At 51.3% G+C, this 14,105-nt stretch overlaps 1 protein-coding gene across 1 annotated transcript in view; it reads right to left on the bottom strand.

The window, feature by feature from the left end:
* GALNT10 (polypeptide N-acetylgalactosaminyltransferase 10) overlaps positions 1-13,637 on the bottom strand; it is a 165,378-nt gene extending 151,741 nt beyond the window's left edge. Inside the window, exon 1 of the mRNA XM_090288469.1 lies at positions 13,355-13,637. Coding sequence (XP_090144595.1) covers positions 13,355-13,513 — 159 coding nt within the window. The 5' untranslated portion in view covers positions 13,514-13,637. The remainder of the gene's footprint in view (positions 1-13,354) is intronic.
* Between the last annotated feature and the right edge of the window lie 468 nt (positions 13,638-14,105).

Raw genomic sequence — 14,105 nt, 5'->3', positions numbered from 1 at the left:
GGACTACCTGCCTCGCGGTCCAGCTGGTCCTCAAGGGCAGAGACCATGTCCTTTCCTCCTGGAATGTCAAGTGCTCAGCAGAGAGCCAGCCTGGACACATTCAGTATTCAGTCAAAATCCGCTGGCTAAATGACATACTGAATGAAGCAGAACTTCAGACACAAATGCCAGCTAAACAGCAGGCTGAGCCTTCCAGTCACACCCCTGTGCCTGGAGTGCCCAGGCCTTCCACGGCCTGTCCTGGAAGCTCTTCTGTCTCACCTGGCCTCACATGCAGACATCTGACAGTGGTTGACAAAATGACCTCCTGTATCTCTTTCAATTCCTGAACTCCAGGACCCATCAGAAAGCAAATCTGGTCCCGTGATTTTTCTGCCCAGCATGTCTCTGGGAACTGCAGGGTGAAGTTCAGCCTGCGGACCTGGCCCCATCAGCGTTCCTGCCTCTGCCAGGCCCACTCCTGGCTTTACTCTTTAGGGGCCAGGAACACCAAACTGGGGAGACCCTGCACACACCGTGCTGTTTTTCCCACTCTGGGCTTGAGACTGCTCCCCGTCCTGCCCCCAGCCCTTATCCTGCTGGGCTAAACCAGCCGCCTCACCTTCAAACCTTAGGTCAGGATTCCCTCCCTCTGAAAGCCTTTCCTGTTCCACCTGCCCTGCACATCTGGTTAACTGACTTCTCGGATGTGCTCACAGAGAACCCTGCAGCTAACGGAGAGCAATCCCACTGTATTCTGCCTCACCTGTTCGGTGTGTGCAGCCAAGGGCAGAGGTAAAGGCTAAGAACTCTGCAGGGCAGTCGCAGCTCCATCAGGGACTAGCTGTGTGACCTTGGGTGCAACATTTCCTCTCTCTGGTGCTTAGTGCCCTCATGTATAAAACAGGGGCACTTATAGTGTATGGCTGTGAAGATTAAGGGCAATGATGTATGTAAAGCACTTAATACTGTGACTGGCAAAAGCAGCCTGCATAATAGTTAACTATTAAAGAGTGTCTGAAGCTCCAAGGCTGCAAATCACATATTTGGGTGCCCTCACTACCTGACAAGGTATCTGGACCACAGCAGGCATAGTGGATGAATGAACAGACTCATCCTCTCTCTCTACTCCCATAGCCCCCAAACTGGTCCCCTGCCCTCCACTGGAGGACTCCTGCATCGCCATACCCACATTTCTGGGGGAATACTTCTGACAAGGCCCTTCTCGGCACCCAAACTATCAATGGTTTCCCTGTGTCCTAAAGTCTAGGCCCCCACCTCCCTGCAGTTCTTCTCTAAGAAACATCTGAAGGTTCAGTGGCTCTGGCTTACTCCCTGCTCCTGGGACAGGTTCCCTCTTTTCTGCCACCTGAGAGGCCCCAATCCTACTATGGACACTTTTCTATATTCCTAACCTTTCTCAGGGCCACCTTAAGAGCCACCACCTTTCAAAAGTCCATCCGGACCTCAACCAGTGCATTCTGCTCCTCCTCACACTCATGTCGCCAGGCTGACTCCTCCTATAGTATGAGAATGCTCTGCCATGTGCACTACATCACCATGAACTTGTCCATGCCCCCTGGCAGACCTGGAGCTCTCCAAAGGCATGGGCTGTTTCCTGTACCTACCACATAGTAACCCCCCAAATCAACTGCGTTGCGACCCAGTTTAAAAAGAAATTGTTGAAATAATGGCAGTTGGAACTCAGAAAAAGAAAGATAAGACAGTTAAATAAGGGGCAGCACATACCATGTGTTTACTCATTGGTACTGAAGACTGAGCTAAGTTAAAAAAAAAAAAAAGAGGTTTATCTATTAACAAGGAGAGTAGCTTTAGTTAAAGAATACATATATGCAGGGTAATACGCTAATCCTTCATAGGAAGAGAGGATTTTTCCCATGAATTAAAAAGGGATCAAAATCCCTAGAAGAGATTAAGACAGTTATCCTGCCTTTGCAAAGTGTTTTATCCACTCCGCCCAAATACAACACAAAACACACGCCTGTGCGCACACACAAAACAATCTAATGAGAAAATGGAAGATGGTCCATATACTGGTTTCCTAGGGCTTCCTAAAAAAGTACCACAGACTAGGGAGCTTAAAACACCAGAAACCTATGGTCTTACAGGTTTGGAAGCTGCCAACTGGAAATCAAGGTGTTGGCAGGGCCACGCGCCCTCCAAAGCCTCTTCCAGCTACCCCCGGGGAAACTCCAACCTCTGCCTAAGGCGTCACATGGCGTCTTCCCTCTCTGTGTCTTCCGTCTCACAAGGACACTAGTCAGTCTCATGGGATTAAGGGCCTGCCCTAGTCCAGCATGTTCTCATCTTAACTAAATACATCAGCAATGACCCTATTTCCTAAATCCAGCCTGCTGCCTGTTCTTGCAAATAAAGTTTTATTGGAACACAACATGTTCATCCATTCATGTATTGTCTCTGCCTGCTTTCACACGATAATGACAGAGCTGAGTAGTCACGGCAGAGCCCACATGGCCCACAACACATAAATATTCCCTGGACTAAAAGAATAGATATATAATACATTTGGAGATGGACCTTCTAGAAAATGGAGGCACCTAGGACCCACATGGCAGTTCTCTGGGGTCCCTTTTCTTCAGCTGGACGCTCACCCAAGGGGCTGTCCAGCTGCAACGGCTCCTTCAACATTACCTCCCTCTGCCTTCAGAAACGGCAAAACACAGCACGTAACACCCACATCACTTATGTACAGATTACATTCTGTAAGCATTTCTAAGAGACAGAAATTGGGTCTAACTGGAAAGACCAGAGCAGACTTTCTGGGGAAAAAAAGATTTGAGAGGAGCCTAAAAGACGTGTAGTAGGCACTCAGGAAATCCTCTCAGCCTCCCTGGGCCAGGGCAGATCATCGAGGACTCTGCTGAACTACAGGCAGTGAGTTCCCCAACACTGAAGGTGTTCAGGCCAAAGATGGCTGACCATTTGGGAGGGATGAGGTTGGGGGATGGGACAAGATGAAAGACTGTCCCTTGGAATCGTGGATTCCACAGCAGTTGTCTTGTGGCTTCTTCGGTCTCATCCCTCATCGTATTTGCTGAGACACGTCACAGCAGAGGCGATGGGAGTGGAGGGAGAGAGAGAGACATGCAGAAAGAAGGGATGAGAAAAGGAGAGGAGTGAGAGAGACATACACCCCAAGTCAAAGAGAGCCCCCACAACCACTGAGGGAGGAAACCTGCACCAGGCTTTCTTGCCTCTTAACTGCTACAGAGGGAAAAGAAAGAGAGAGAACAAAAGCCTGACAATTAGGGTTACAACTAATCAAATGTCCCTTTAATTCCTCCCCCTTGGCACCTAGCAGCCTTCTTAATGTGCCCATTGTTCCCTGGCAGGGCCCTTGGCTGCCTGACAGCAGACAGCAATCTCTGACAATGGCCCGAAGCGAGGGGGACAGGAAGAATTATCCGCACTCTGCTCGCTTGCCAGGAAGGTACTATTCCCACTTCACAGGAGGGGAAATGGAGGCCAAGACAGGTTAAATGACTTGCCACAGGCATCCATAAAGCATGGTGGTTAAGAGCACAAATTTGAGAGTCGGAAGTCTGAGTTTCAGTTCCCCCGCTTATTGCCTGTGCATTCCTGGAAGCTACTGAAGCTTCCTGAGCCTCACTGCTCCCACGTGCAGCTATGAGCACTCACCTCCTGGGTTATAACCTGGTGAAATGAGCTGGGCACAGTGCAGGGCACGCAGCAGCAGCCCAAGAAATTAACGGCCAGAACTCAGAGAGAACCTCGCCCTCAGCCCGGGACTGGCTGCCACACCGACGGTGGCCCACACCATGACCCACTGTCACACCAGCAGCCACTGGAACCCGCAAGGGAAGGTTCCTGAAGGGGAGTGGAGCTGCAGCCACCCCTGCCCTGGCAGAGGGCCCTGGGTGGCTGTGTTCAGCTGAACTGTCACCTCTGGTTAGCTCTGGGGCCCCGCACTGCCCTCACACAGGCTCTCTCTTTTCCTGAAATGTCCCCAGATGCCATGAAGGCCCCCTCACCCACGGGAAAGTGGGAAGTGCCCTTGCGGCTGGGAATGCCATCTTTCCTCTCCTTTCACAGACCCCTCGCACCCCTGCCCCCCAGGAACAGGAATGCACGTTCTGGGGGTTGCTGACATTCCAGGAAGCACACGGCAGAAAACAAAGCAGACCCTGTGCTCCATTTCTAACAAACCTACAGCGGCCCCTGACGCAGCTGAGGATTAGCCTCAACTTACTGGCTCTGTGAGTAGTCGTATCACTTATGCTCTTTGAACCTTGTTTTTTTAATCTCTAAAGTGGGGGCCATAAGCCCCATCCTGCCTCCACCATGAGATAAAAAGAACTAACTGGTTATAAAGGTTATAAAGCAGGGCTCCCAAACTCAAGTGTCTCCAGAGGCCAGGCCAGCTGTGTGAAGGGTGCAGAATCCAGGTTTGAGACCACAAAGTATGTCAGGGACCGTGGCCAACTGAGAGCTGGGCCTGGGGGCGGGGGCGGCTGCTACCCAGACCCAGCCACTTTTTGTGACAGCGGAACCGGGGCCCTGATGCCAGACTTCCCATTTTTCCCCAAAAGCCGAAAATGAGATTATTGTTTTAATGTGAAATATTTCCCAATGTTTAGGTGCTGATAATTTACTAACAGTTAAAAATAAAGACACTCCTCTTTTTGGCTGTTAAAGATAAAGACACCCAGACATCTATGGGCCAGGATGAGGTGAGGCACACGAAACATCTCTGGGCCACACGTGCCCACAGGCCACCAGTTTACAACCTCCATTAAAGTACATATAAAGTTTTTAAAAAGTAATATAAAGGTCAAATAAAGTAATAAAATAAGTTTTCCGAAGAAGATAGCCATTAAGGTTTATTATCAATAAAATAACCAGGAATGCAAACTACAGACCCTCATTCCCCAACAACAGAATCACTAACTTTTCACTAAAGTTAGGTGCCAAATTTAGAACCTGGTTATTTCACAAATAGATGTGCACACACATACACATTTTAACTGTCAGCAGCTGACTCTGATCAATACTCAGGAGGAAACTTGCAAAAATAACAGTTCAGCTGAGCACATACAATGTGCTTTAGCAGCAGGAAGTAATTTTCACACACACACCCCCACCAGATGTTTGCCACCTGTTCCCTTTAAGAAACCACCTTTGCCCAGGCCCCACCCCCAAGCCCCCCCCAGACACCTCTGCTCAGCAGCCTGTCTCTTCAAGGAGGCTGACATTGCAACCCATGGGGGAGACCCGCACAGACACATAACCCTGAGAAGTGGGCTCTCTAATGGAGGGCTGTCCGGTGAGGCTCCCAGGAGCCACATGGGGCTGCTGTGATCTGCCCTGGCGGTGCCACCTGGGTGTGCAACCAAGGGAAGAACTTTCCAGAGCTAAGGCCTCAGTGATAACCCTCCACTGTGGCCTCGCGTCCAGGGGAAGAGCATGGACTCAATAAGGCCACAGGGCCAGGGGCTGGCAAGGCAGCAAAAGCAGCCCCGGGCTGTGTGCTCCACTCTGCACAGGACGCCAGGGCTGGAATCCTGTTGCCACCACTTTCTAGCTGAGGACATGTCACTCTGCACCTCAGCTTTCTCATCCTGAATGTAACCTCACCATCCCCACAGCACTGTGAAGCAGCGGTCGCTCTGCTCACTTCAGCAGAGGAAGGCTGCAGCTCCAGAGGCTGGAAATGGAGCTAGCAAGCGGCAGAGCTGGGCCTGGTCCCCAATCCCACACTCTCCCGCTCAACGGAGATGCTCTTCGGGTCTCTATAATGCCACCCCTTCCCAAGCAGGCCCCAGGTTCAGTACCATTGCTCCCCCCACCACCACAGAGCTCCCGTCCTGCAAGGGCAACAGACCATGGCCCTCGGAGGCAAACAAACCTTTAGGGCCCCCAGGGTCCTTGTAGCCCACGGCAGAGGTATTTTCAAAGGGCACTTACTGCCCATCCCAGGTCTGAAATCTCAAACCCTGACCCTGACCCTGAGCTGCTTGCACCTGACACTGTGCCACAAACCACAGGCTCCACAGGGCTCCCCTGGGACTGCTGGCTGGCAACTCAGGGTACTGCAGGCAAACCCACTCCCCAGGAACAGACCTTCAAAGGCAGGTCCCTGAGCAGGGAGAGCAGTGTGAGCCCCTGGGGAAGGCGAGGGCTGCCTCTTGGGGGTGCTGGCCAGCTGGGGCAGAGAGGAGAGTTCCCTGATGCTCTCTCAACAGCATTTGTGAAACACAGGGTTCCTTGGCCCACCCCTCAGTGGTCTGTGGAAATGGGCCCTGCAGTCTGCAATGGAGAAGAACCATTCTTGCACTAGGCCAGCAGGTACTGACTCCTGACCATGACATTCACTCGCTTGTTTCTTCAGTCTTCTTCAAATGTTTTGGGCAAACAAGAGTGGCTGACTGAGACAGACAGAAGCTAGCTCCTGCCTACAGGAGCAGCCAGTCTGGACGAATTAAAAACGATTACTATGCTGCAAAACATATTTACATGAGGGGCTCTGAGACCCCGGACTCACCCTTACTACCCCAGGCTGCCATAGCCGGGCAAACCAGGCTTAGGTACCAGGAAAGAAGGGTGTCAGAGGCAGGGGCGCAGTGTGTGTGGAGTCCCAGAGGCATGGGGGACACACTGGCAGGTGCACGGGGGAGAAGCAGAAAGACAGACCAGGCTGTGCCTTCCTGGAAGGGCCTTTGCTCTAAGTAGGCAGATGAGAAAATCAGCTCTGGGGGCATCTAAGACCTGTGAGAAACCCCAGAGCGACCACAGAATGCTTCCTAGAAGGAAGCAGAGGATGTGGGTTCTCTTCCAGGACAGGAAGCAACAAGGTCTCTCCCTGACAACTGCTTCCGATTTCAGACTCAGGGAGTGGAGCTCCAAGATCAGCCTGAGCACAGCCTCCCCACACCCAATCATTAGAGACCTTCCGGCCCTGCTGTGCCCTTAGGCTGACCTCCCAGGCTGGGATCGCTCACCTTCCAGACAATAACAATACAGGCATCCCTCCCCACCTTGCCTCAGACCCTACGAACTGCCCCCCAGTGTCTCATCCAGGGGGATCCGTTCCCTCATCTGCTCCTACCTGTGAATGATTGTGACTACTTGACAGGTTGTACAGGTAAAGGGCCTATTTCATCCATTGCCTAGCAGAATAAGTGCTAAATAAATGATAGCTGCCATTATTATTAACATTATCATGCTCGGTATCATCGTTCTTAGAATCATTTTATGATGTGGCTTTTATCACCAAACTCAAGAAAACTCAGCACTTGAAACTCAAAATTCTCTAAAAACCAAAGGGAAAAAAACAAATGGGCCTGCTTTTTTCCCCTTCCTTCTCCTATCTGCACTCAGCAGAGGGCAGCAAACAGGAACCATCCAAAGATAAGAGAGACGCATGGGGAGAAAGCTACACACGCATAAATATACACCCACCCTCCCCAGCAAGCGGAATTGTTTAGCTTCCTCTAGCTTCCAAAGTATGAACACTCCGCCTCCTCCAGCTCAGAGGGCCAGGCAGAAAAAAGTCAAAGCTGAAGAGACAGAAGCTCTTGTTCAGTCTGAGAGAAATTTTCAATGAATTGACTTTTCATGTGTGTGTGTGTGTCAAGGAAGGGGGGCAGCTCTCAGGACGTCTGCGAGGGAGAAGGAAGGCGGCAACAGAAGTCGTAAGTAAGATGAAATGAAGGCAGCTTTCAGCGGCTCCGCAGCTCAACCTTCTACTCCAGGACGGCAAGCTGTTTGCACCCAAGGAAACTGAGCCCCACGGAGTTCATCATCACAGCCGGGGTGGGGCGGTGGGGGCAGTACGCAGAGCCTAGATGAGCAGAACCCTAGACTGCAGGTTCAGTGATCCAAACTGAGCCCAGGATGGCAAAGGACCAAGTCTGATTCCTCAACAGTAACCGCCTGGGACGCGGTGTCAGCAGGCTCTGAAGCGAACATTTGTTGGCATCCTGCCCAGATTTCATTTCCCTTCCTCCCCACAAGAGCACCCAGATTTTTCTCTGGGGAATTACTCTTCCTAGGATTTGGGTGGCCTGACTTGACCCCTAGCTTCAGGGTGAGTTAAATCTATCAGCATAAACTGTGACTGGTTCAGAGAGCACATAACCCAGTTGGGCCAATAATACCTAAGGAGATCTTGGGAAGGCTTATAGGAAAAAAATTTGTTTCTCTTCTACGGAAGCGATCAGGGAAGACAGACTCTTCCTTCTAGGATCTGGGTGTGGCTATGAGATTAGAAAGAGCTGCAACCATTTTTGGCCACCATGGGGGCTCAGTCTAGGATAGGAACCTCTGGATCACACCATACCTGAAGTCAGTTGTGATAACAGGAGCTAATAAATAAATTCCCGTACTCGTTTCAGACCATGAGGCTTAATTCATTCTGTTTCCTGCAGCTGACCAAGCATCTGAGGTGGCTCTTAAGCTGAGATGAGCTCTGCCTGCCGCGGATAGCAGTAATGGCGCCACGTGCGATGCGTCCTTTCAACTGCTCTAATTCCCAAGCTGCATCCCTTTGCCACCTTAAAATTGAACCCATTTTACTTGCTTTAAAACTATAAAAAGAAAATTTTAAAGCCAGGTAAGTCCAGCAGAGAGTTGGTCTCAGGAAGTACTGGCCTCCAAAACTGGGAGTTATAACCTTGGCTCATGAGGAAAATAATGGGAGAGAAGGATCAAATATTAGCATGTGGAGGGAAGAAGATTCACAGTCAAACACAATAAAAATTTGGAGAAGAACTGGGTTCTGCTCTGCATGCCCCTCTCTGTGAACCGATTTCCCCTCTCCTGGGCCTCCGTTTCTATACTAATAAAACAAGCGTTGGACTAGATGACTTCTGGAGTCCCCTTCTTGCCCTGATACATACCATCACTGAGCAAACACTGTCTGACTGTCTTACAAGTGCCCTGACTTAAGCTATGTGCTAAAAGATGTGGTTCCTACTTTATGATATTTCTGGGACAGGCGGCCACAACGCACTCCTTGGCCCCAGGAACTCAGGCACAGATAGGCTACCTCCTTTGAGGATAGTGGTTTTCAGAGAAGCAAGACTGTTATTTCAGTCTTCCTGGGGGCAGAGCCTTTTCCAGCAGCTCTTCTTTTACTGGCTCTGACACATACATGGGATATAGAGGGTTAAATGTATGCGAAGTAAAAAACCACTGCAAATTGCATCGTGAGCATTAGCTGCCATGGGACATATTTCTGGCTGCTAAGTTTGCCTACAGGAGTTTTTAAGCGATGAGATTTTGATGCCATCTCTGTGTAAGAGGTGACTGTGGACAAGGTACAGTTAGCAAGCTAGATGGTTATCTTTCAAACGGGCCTTTGTTTTCATTCCTGATTCAATTAGTTTTTATCTTGTCACTGGAGCAGACAGATTAAAAGCTGAACATCCTTAGACGCCAGCCTGAGAGAGGCCTTAGGCTACGGACACATCTCTAAGTCGTGGCTGCATCTCAAGTTAGGTACGGAGGTCTGGTTCAGCACACTGCTGCTCTCCAGGCCTTTCCAATATGCTTCCCAACAAACTCACCAAACTCCAGGACAGTAGCGTTGGAAAAGTCCTAATGGTATTCATTCCCTACATCACAAATGAGTTTGCTTAGCAATGTCTGCCCTGGCCAGGGGAGGGGAAGCACCATTGTAACACAGTTACCTTTCCCCTTCTGACTGTAAACCCGCACTTCACAGATAAGGAACCCAAGGCCCAGAGAGGTTAAATCACTTTCCTAAGATTGCACAGCAAGCTTAGGGAAGGGGAGAGAACTAGAACCCAGGCCTCTGTTCCCAGGCCTTCCTCCGCTGGGCTCCTTGGGAGACTGCAAGCTCAGAATCAGAGAAAGAACACGGTGCCAGATTTGCTCAGGTACTTCAACAACCCTTCTCCTGTGGCATCAGGTTTCAGCTGAGCATGCAGACAGAGAAGTGATAGCCATCTAAAGGATCCCAGCCACTCTGTGGACAAGGAAGAAAATCATTCCAAGACTACATTTCTATGGCATTAACTTTCTCACTGGTAAGGCATGCCACCAGGAAGACTGACAAAGGGGAAAAAGTATTGATTTCTGAATGTTCTAAGAATAAGGTTCACAATGAAAAATAAAGACACAACGAAAAAAACTCTTGATACTTGAAACTTAAGTCATTGTTATTCCATTAACCCACCAATTTCTATTCCATCGCTATTAGCCAATGAAGTCATTTCTCACAAGATATTACGGCTCAGAAATGGGGAGGGACTGCATTGTATTTCCTAGCATGGGTTTTTAATGGCCAGGTCCCAAGTCTGAAACATGAAACAGACTGTAGAATCAAACCAAGATGTTAAGCAGATGGGGGCTAGGAATAAGAGGGAACCCCAAATCAAAGTGAAGAAGGCTTCAAGACTGGCTTTTCTTGCTTGGTTTTGCAGCTTGCAAAGGAGCCAGCTGAGTTGTCTGGCCAGATGAATGCTGAAATCTAAAAGCATTATGTGTCCTTTATAAATCAGCTGCCCTACCCAGCTCCAGAGGTGCACCCAGAATGAGCCAGCATGACAATTATGTACACTTCGGTTCTAGCAGATGATAAATGCTCTTAATTTAAAACTCTGTAATCTTCAATCCAGTGGAGAAATCAAGGAGTTCAAGGACTGCTCAAATAGTGCGTTTGCTACCCTCAAAGAAACTTTTCTCTAACCCACAAGGAATATATTTTTCATTTGGATAAAGTCCTGTCAGACTTCCCTCCAGAGCCACAGCAGTTATTTCTACCAGAAAGATCAACGAGGTGCTCTGGGATAATTCTCAACAATTACAAGAGCGACAGGCTGAGCTCAGAACTGGTCAGCCCTGTCCAAAGCGGCTCTGTGTGCTCAAGATGCCAGACTCCCCAGACAGCCGCCTGGCGTGTTCTGTGCACATTCCAGCACAGTGGGATGAGGGATGGAACACTGTCACTGTGAGAAGTCAGCCTCTTCCCTCAAGGCCAGCTGACATACAAACACGGGACTGGGGGCCAAGCCCAGTGCTGCTGCATCTGCAGGAGAGTGGAACAAACAGGGGACTGTGTGGAAATTTGGCAGGGTGTTCCTGAAAGGCAGCAGATGAATGCAGAATCCTATAGCATCTAGAAGAGCTTATCATTGGGGAAACAGCTCCATTCTGCTGCTCCCCGGAAGCAAAGCGATTCTCTTCAAAGCAAGGATAATCAGTTGGCACTTCCTTCCACCACCACCAAACCCCATTCACTTCTTCCTCCTCCTCTTCATGATATTGCACAAAAAAAAAAAAAAAAAAAAAAAAGAACAAGAACTAGACCCTCCCAGATGTGCCTCTCTGTCCATTTCAGTTAAGGGCTTGAGCAGCGCCCAGCTGTTGCTTCCCTCTCTCTGCCCAAAAGGCTGCCTTACTCCATCAATTCCCTCTTGCACAAGTGAGTAATTTACTTTGAAAGCTCAGGCCAAACTGGCAGTTAACCTTGACCTTCTCTCTACACATCTGGGTCTATAGAAAATGAGAATCAGGACGTCTCTGGCAGCCACAGCAAATGAAATACGAGGGCTTTCTCCAGGCAGAGGCAGAATGTTATGAGCTATTTTAGAACTAGCTAGAGCTATTACAAAGGAGAGTTTGTACCGGGGCACGACAGTCTCTCCCTTGACCTGGAGCTGTGTCCAGTATGGTGCCCCCACAGCTAGAGATGCCACAAGGGGCTCCTGCCCTAGGAGAAAAGTGGTCAATGTACTCCTCATTGATTCACTGACTGTATCACAGAATGGCAGAGCTGGACCAATAACCACATTTTACATAAGGAGAAAGGGAGGCTCAGAGAGGAACCAGGGAGGTGGTAAAGAACATACACAACAAGTTAATGGTAGGGCAGAGGATAAGAACCCTGACCTCCTGACCCTGATGCTGGCACAGGATCGGGACAGGAGAAAGATTTCATGAATACAGTAGTTAAGGGAGAGGGGTTTCCATTGGCTGTCAGGGTTTGAACCAGGGATTTAGGAAAGAGTTGGGCCCCTTAGTGTCAAACAGTGAGCTCTACCAGAAAAATCACCCACACCCTCCAGGATGGTTTGCAACAATTACCAGAGAGACAGGTTACACTCAAACTTGGTCAGCCCTGTCGCAATGAGCCCTCCCTCTGCACTGAAGATGCTACACTGCCCGTATGGCAGCCTGATATGGGGAAGAGAAAGGAAAACCATCAGCTGAAAAGTCAGCCTCTTTGCTCTCCCTGATGACAACGATCCGTCAAATCTGACCCCAATGCACAAATGATCCACTTTCCATGGGAACAAGGACATCCTGTAACAAATCTGAAATGTCCCACTGTATGAAACAGTTCAAGCATGTGCATCTTCACCGTGGTGCATCTTCACCGGCACGGATGGAGCCAGTGGCTGCGAGGGCAGCAGGGATCCGACAGAGCTCCTGCTATCAGTATGTGTGACACATAGTGCACGCAAACACACACGTATACATGGGCGAGTTCAGAGGAGGCAGAAACGATTAAGATCCTAGTCTTTGCTACAAGAAACACCACACCTTATTAGACTGGACAAGTTCAGAGGGGTCATGGGTACTCTGAGAAGGGACGAGGAAGGCATATGCATACTCCATCTTCAGGGCACTGGGCACAAACAGCCTCGGAAATTTAGGGAATTCCTGCACCAGAACCTTCACTTCTGGACCCCCAGAAGGTCAAAGGCAGCAGGCCCCTCAAGGACCAGGAGCTCACCCCCTTCCCCACCTCTAGGGCCTGAAGCTCCAAGGGGAGCATGATCTTTGCATCCTCCAAGGACCCACAGGATCTGGGAAAGAAATAGGGATTCGAAGGAGGGAGGGTGAACAAATGGGGAGAGCGGGCAGGCCCGGGTGTCGCTTTGCGCAGATGGGCAAACAGGAAAGGAACTGACTTGAGCAGGGAACACGGGGATCAGCAGGTAGGGGGAAAACGCCGAAAAGACCCGGACACCAAACAGAAGCACCAGGATGTCCAGAAGATGGAGTTATCCCGGGATACGGGAATGCAGACAGGATCCTCCAAAAGAGAGATGCTGCGAGTGGTGAGGGGACACCGGGCAGGAGGAGGGTGGTAACCTACGGCGAGAAACGGCCCCCCAGACTGGGTCCAGGTTCTAGTCCTGGCTCTGTCTCCGACGGGTGTGGGACCCTAGACAAGTCACTGCCGTTCTCCAAGCCTCAATTTTCCATCCAAAAAAATGGAAAGAACAGAAGAGGCTCTGGCGCTGCCACTGAGAAGGCAGGAAAAGGGGAAGGAAGAAATCGAAAGCTACAAGTAAATTTGGGGAAACACCGTTCCCAACCCCATGACAACTGGGGGACTCACCTGTCCAGATGCCGGGGGCACTGCGGCCCCGGGTCCCCCGGGGGTGCCGTCGGGCTGCCGTTCGCGGTACAGCGCCCAGAGCCCCACGTTGGGCAGAAGGACCAGGGCCGCCAGCACCAGCGCCACCGCCTGCAGAAGCCGCTTCTCCTTCCGCCTCATCAGGGCCCGTCAGCCCCGCGGCGTCCCGCCGGTCCCGCCGCGCGGCCCCCAGCCCCGGGGTCCACTCGTCCGCCAGTCCGCCCGGCGGCGGCAGCAGCTCGGCGAAGAGAAGCGGCCGCGGCGCCGGCTCCGCTCCAACTCCGCGGCACTTCCGCCGCTCGCCAGCCGGGGAGCCGGGCCCAGCCACCGCGTCGCCGCCACGGGGGGATCGCCGCCGCCCCCGTCGCCCCGATCCCCGGCGAGCCGCTCGCCCCGTGCCATCCTCCGCACATCGGCTGCGGAGAGCTGTGTGCCGCGATCCCCAGCCTTCTCGTGGCTCTTTCTGGTCCGCCCGGGCGCGGCGGGGTCCGGGTGCGGGCCGCTTCCCCCTCTCGGGCCGCGATGGTGCCGCCCGCTCCTCGGCGGAGCCCCCGCCCGCAGGAGCTTTGCGAAAGTCCGGGAGTTGGCGAGTTGGGCGCTAACGGGCTCTGGCTGGACGCTGGTGTGTCTTCGCGCGCTCCGACGCGCGCGGGGACTCCACAGCCCAGTCAGGCAATCTCTGCCCAGGGTTCCCGTGGACAGTTTGCGAGCTCCCCGGGGATATGCGGATGGT

Source organism: Furipterus horrens, unplaced genomic scaffold, assembly GCF_987537825.1.
Source record: "Furipterus horrens unplaced genomic scaffold, mFurHor1.1.pri manual_scaffold_10, whole genome shotgun sequence".
NCBI lineage: Eukaryota > Metazoa > Chordata > Mammalia > Chiroptera > Furipteridae > Furipterus > Furipterus horrens.
The sequence above is the reverse complement of the archived record's forward strand: the minus strand, read 5'-3'. Positions and strand labels throughout refer to the sequence as shown.